Genomic DNA, 5,542 nt, shown 5'->3' on the forward strand with positions numbered 1-5,542 from the left:
CCTGCCCAGTGTGCCCCCTTGGACTTCCTGTCTGCCCCCTGTGGCCCCTTGGACTGTCTGTCTGCCCCCCTTGTGCTCCCTTGGACTGTCTGTTTGCCCCCTGTGCTCCCTTGGACTCTCTGTTTGCCCCTTGTGCCCTCTTTGGTCTGCCTGCCCCCCCTCACTCCTGGGACGATTTTTGTTTTTTTGGGGTATTCTTTTTTTAAGAGCGTCTGGAAGCCGCTCCTTTGAGGGGGGGGGGGGTTATATCACGATTCCCTTGTTGTCTGCCCTGTGTTTCACCAGTTTTTGTCTAAAACTACACTTCCCACAATTCCCAGCCCTAATCACTGCCAGCCCTGTGTCATTGTTCTCACCTGATTGTCGTTTGTTATCATCATCATGTCTCCTGTGTATTTAAACCCTGTTTGTTTCTCCATTCCCCTGTCGGTCGTTGATGTTAGTGGATGCTTGTTTTGCCTGTTTTCCCGTTGGATGTCTTCTGTGTTTTTTGTTTTGTTTTTTCACATTTGTGGATATTTCATTTGTTCCTGTCTTGTTTGTTGTTTTTTCATCGTTCAATAAAAACCCACTGCATTTAGATCCTCGCCCCTCGTCTGCCTTCACCTGCTCATCATTACAGTATGAATGGTAAATAACAAGTGTCCATATAGATTAGGATATATTGCATTCACTGTCCATGTACATTTATATGATACATACTTTATTATTGCACACACTAGTCTACTACTGTACCACAGTTCACCCCAAAATGAAAGTTCTCTCGTCATTTACTCACAATTATGCCATCACAGATGTTTATGACTTTCTGTCTTCTGCTGAACACAAGCAAATATTTTTAGAAGAATATCTCAGCTCTGTAGGTAATCACAGCACAAGTGAATGGTAGCTAGAACTTTGAAGCTGCATGAAAGTAATCCATATGACTCCAGTGTTTAAATATATGTTTTCAGAAGCTATATGATTGGTGTGGGTGAGAAACAGATCAATATTTAAGGCCCTTATTATTGTTTTTTACTATAAATCTCCATTTTCACTTTCTTATTTTGTGTTTGGCCATTTGCAATCGTTATGCATATCACCACCTAATGGACAGGAATGTATTGTAAAAAACTATTTTGATTATTTTGACCCACACTAAGCATATCACTTCTGAATAAATAGATTTAAAAATCTGAGTCCCATGGATTAATTGTATGCTGCTTTTATATGCATTTTGGAGCTTCAACATGTAGGTACCATTCACTTTACATTGAATGGACCTACCAATCTGAAATATTCTTATAAAAATCTTTGTCTCATCTGGGATGGCATAAGGGTGAGTAAATATTGTGAGCATTTTCCTTTTTGGGTGAACTATCCCTTTAAAATGTCTTCTGTTTTATGCATGGACCACTGATCACAATGTCGTATATCATGCTTTTAATATTTATTGATTGACGCTTAATCTATAAAAACAAGCAAAAAGGATGCGTGACTCTTTCAGAAACCCTTACATGCGATGAGGCAGATGCGAAGAGCGCGCGGTTAACTGTGACGTCACCGGGCGCACTTGGTTCTTTTAACTTGATGGGGAAAGAGCGAGCGTGGGTACAGAGCGCGCACGGAGAGGGAATATCACACACGGTAAGAACTCGCACCTTTTCACTGCTAACCAATATGCAACAATTCCTGATGACTTTTAAATAGTAGGCTATATATTTTAAACATATGCAATTGCAAAAATATCGTTTGCATTTTTTAAATCTTTATTTTTGTTTTGTGTGTGCAGTGATTTTGGGAAGGTTCCTCTGTTTTTATATAAATTAATTGATATTTTGCAACGTGTTGAACAAAATTAAATGGAATCAAACTGTTACTCTTAGCTTCAGAGATAATTCCTCCGTATTATCTATATATATCATAAGGGTTTTTTTTTTACCACATTGTGCATCAAGTCTTTTTTTTGGTTTGATGGAGAATAGCCTTTTTTGTATATTTCTCAGATATCGGGATGCGCAAATACACAGATGAGAGACGTCGACCACCTTAGATTCGTGGAGAGATCTGCGATTGTGAGCGCGCAGCTTTATAAAGTAAAGCACTTATCCCCGGAGGCTCAACTGTCACAATATGGAGAACATCACGAACCTCCTCAACCCAAATCCGACATGCAACTACAGCATGGACTTATATTATAACAACTCTCCCAATCGGACTGATTTGAACTGCACGCCGCCGGCCGACTACTTCTTTTACGCAGACCTGTATGTAGTTCTCCCCGTGATTTACTCCGTGATATGTGCAGTAGGTCTGACGGGCAACACGGCGGTCATCTATGTGATCCTCAAAGCACCCAAAATGAAGACGGTGACCAACATGTTCATTCTCAACTTGGCAATCGCAGATGACCTCTTCACTTTAGTGTTGCCCATCAACATAGCGGAGCACCTTTTACACTACTGGCCGTTCGGCGAGGTGCTTTGCAAAACTATTTTAAGCATCGACCACTACAACATCTTCTCTAGCATCTACTTTCTGACGGTTATGAGTGTGGACCGGTACCTGGTGGTTCTGTCGACGGTGCGCTCCAAGCGCATGCCGTACCGCACATACAGGGCAGCCAAGATAGTCAGTTTGTGTGTGTGGCTGCTGGTTATCCTCATCGTCATGCCCTTCACAGTGTTTGCAGGTGTCTACATCAGTCCCGACGACTCCGACAGGAAAAGCTGCGTGCTGAGTTTCCCCAGTCCTGAAAGTTTGTGGTTCAAAGCGAGCCGGATTTACACCCTCATACTGGGCTTTGCCATTCCAGTTTCTACAATTTGCATTCTTTACACCATGATGCTGTACAAACTAAGAAACATGCGCCTGAACTCCAACGCCAAAGCACTGGACAAAGCCAAGAAGAAAGTGACTATCATGGTGTTTATCGTGCTGGCCGTGTGCCTGTTCTGTTGGACACCTTTCCACCTGAGCACCATCGTAGCGCTGACCACAGACCTGCGGACCACGCCGCTTCTCATCGGGATCTCGTATTTTATCACCAGTCTGAGCTACGCCAACTCCTGTTTAAACCCGTTTCTCTACGCCTTCCTGGACGACAGCTTCAGGAAAGCCTTCAAGAAGATGTTAGAATGTAGACCTGCATGAATGTAATAAACTTTTATTGGATGACATTGCAATGGGTGCACTTAATGTGAGTGTCTCAAAAACAGTGATAACACAATATCTGCAGGCTCACTAGTTTTTGTGACAGTAGCTACTTTAGATTTACCTGTTCCGCCGCATATTCACAATAAGACAAAGTATTTTCCTGACACTAAATTCTAATGTGAGCGTGTGTCTCCCTCTTGTGCCACTCGAGCGCAAACGCGCGTTCTCTCTGAAATATTTTGAAATGTGCTGCTTGTGACACGTTAATAACACTGATGTTTGGCGCCATGACACTAGAAATGAGTGCTTTTAAAAACGCACGTCATGTGTTTCTCAAACAGCAGGGATTCGTGTGTATATATTTGTATAGACCTGCTTTTGTCACATCACTTTCTGTCCAGCATCATGTATTCTTAATGGCAAATTTGAGACAGTTGTTTAAACGTGCACCCCTTTCCTTTAAATGAATAAATACAATGTTTAAAAATGATATATGTTTGTGTTTATCAAGAGATGTTGATATAAAATACTTTAAAACACTGAAAGGCTGTGAAACAAGCTTTACTTGCTAGAATGCAAAATATTTGCATACATTTGTTATCATACAGAGTGAAGCATATGTTACATGGCTTCTTAAATTGTTGTAAATGTTGTGAATAAAATGGAATAAACAGTTGTCTTTTATTTAACTTGTTGCAGGTTGTGTTTTAGGACCATTGAGGGACTTTTTTTACAGTAAGCATCATCTATAGGATGCTTTCCTGGTAGAATACCAGTTGAGGACAGATGGTTTTAAAGTTTCTTTATAGGATTTACGGCTTTGAAATTAAATAAATAAATATAATGTAGCTATATCATAGAGAATTTAGAGAGCCCACTATATACTTTAATGTTTCTTGCACATAGATTAAATGATTTGAACTTAATAAATACTGCACCTCATTGGACCTTACAATGTTTTTCTTGATAAATGCAAGAGAGGATATGGCCTGTTACCAGATAATCCTCACTCTCAGTGTATTTCCATCTGCCACTGACATATTGAGTAATGAAGTCAGTGAAGTCACCAAGCAAAATTATTAGGAAAGGCATATTGCCCTGATTTCTTTTAATGCTGTTGTTCAATGATTTAAAACTATATAGTAGGCTATCTTGTGAACATGCTTCATGTGTTTAGCTCTAGCACACTTACTAGAACTTGTAACCCAGCTAAACAGTGCTGAAAGCCTGCACTGAGGGGAATTCTCAAAATCATTTATTACAATTATTATTAATATTAAATAAATAATTCGAATTTTCAAAAGTTTACCCGAAACTGCATATTTGAACCCAGGGCCGGCCCAAGCCTTTATGGGGCCCTAAGCAGAATTTGATTTGGGGGCCCCTCTGTGCCGCCAATATGATTGAATATATGTCGATGCTTGATTATTCGCACACTATAAATCTAACACACCCCTTATCAATTGTATTAGTTGTAGCTGTGTTGCCTACAACATACCAATGTCTGCCTGGCATGATTTTACCCTTCTACGGTTTTAAATGTAACAGTAGCACACCTATATTTACCCAATCCTGTTGATCCTCTGTTACCAGTTTTGTGTACTTCCTAGAGAACAATTTGCAGCAGAAGCTGTAGACAGTATCATTTCTTTTTGAATAAGTGAGCAGCTCCACTTTTTTCCCCATTAATTAACTTTCTGTAGGTGTAGTGGAAGCTTCTGCCATCAGGTTTTTCAGGGAATGTGAAGTTTTCCTTTATAGGCAGTGGCCCTCTGCTTACCAAATCAGTCCTTTCTGAGTCAGACAGGATAGATGACCACATCAGTGGATGCACGTGCTGGGAAGTGCTCTTCGCATGCAGAGGATGGACCTGATGAAAGATGAAAATAATAATAAAAGCTAGCTATGTTAGATGTCATATTAGAAGGTAATGCAACTGTCTGTCAAAAACAAAGGCATGGTTTATCCATATAAATATAATGATCTGGTATTGTTGAAAAATCATCATCAGCTGTAGCACTGGAACTTGGGGCAGGTGGCGTTGGTTGTGCCCCACGTCCAAAATATTTCAACAGTGCTCCTAGGGAAGTTTCATAAGAGTACATATTTGACAGAATATTTTACAAAATATGTTATTTTCTCAACTCAAATTAATATACACAGCAGCAAGCCATCTGTACTCCTAAAACAACAACTCTTAATCTATAACTAGCTAACTGAGGCATAATGATATTGGAATATAATAGCAAAGACCACAAAATGGTAGACTAATGTAAATAATGTTAAGTTGTCAGTTATCAGTACAAAGTTTATGGAACAGAAGCTTATTTTTATTACAAAAATATATACCCAGGAAAGTTATTTTTACACAGAAGACAAAAGCTTTAATCTAAAACTTGCTAAGTAA

The 5,542-nt window shown here is 39.7% G+C and overlaps 1 protein-coding gene across 1 annotated transcript; it reads left to right on the plus strand.

Annotated features, from left to right (window-relative positions):
* Positions 1 to 1,604: 1,604 nt before the first annotated feature.
* LOC127619323 (neuropeptides B/W receptor type 2-like) lies at positions 1,605 to 3,577 on the plus strand. The gene is made up of 2 exons (XM_052092200.1): positions 1,605 to 1,626; positions 1,986 to 3,577. Exon 2 carries the CDS (start codon positions 2,113 to 2,115, stop codon positions 3,130 to 3,132), a length of 1,020 nt encoding a protein of 339 aa, XP_051948160.1. The 5' UTR covers positions 1,605 to 1,626; positions 1,986 to 2,112; the 3' UTR covers positions 3,133 to 3,577.
* Positions 3,578 to 5,542: the final 1,965 nt, after the last annotated feature.

The sequence above is a fragment of the Xyrauchen texanus genome, chromosome 25, assembly GCF_025860055.1.
Source record: "Xyrauchen texanus isolate HMW12.3.18 chromosome 25, RBS_HiC_50CHRs, whole genome shotgun sequence".
Lineage (NCBI taxonomy): Eukaryota > Metazoa > Chordata > Actinopteri > Cypriniformes > Catostomidae > Xyrauchen > Xyrauchen texanus.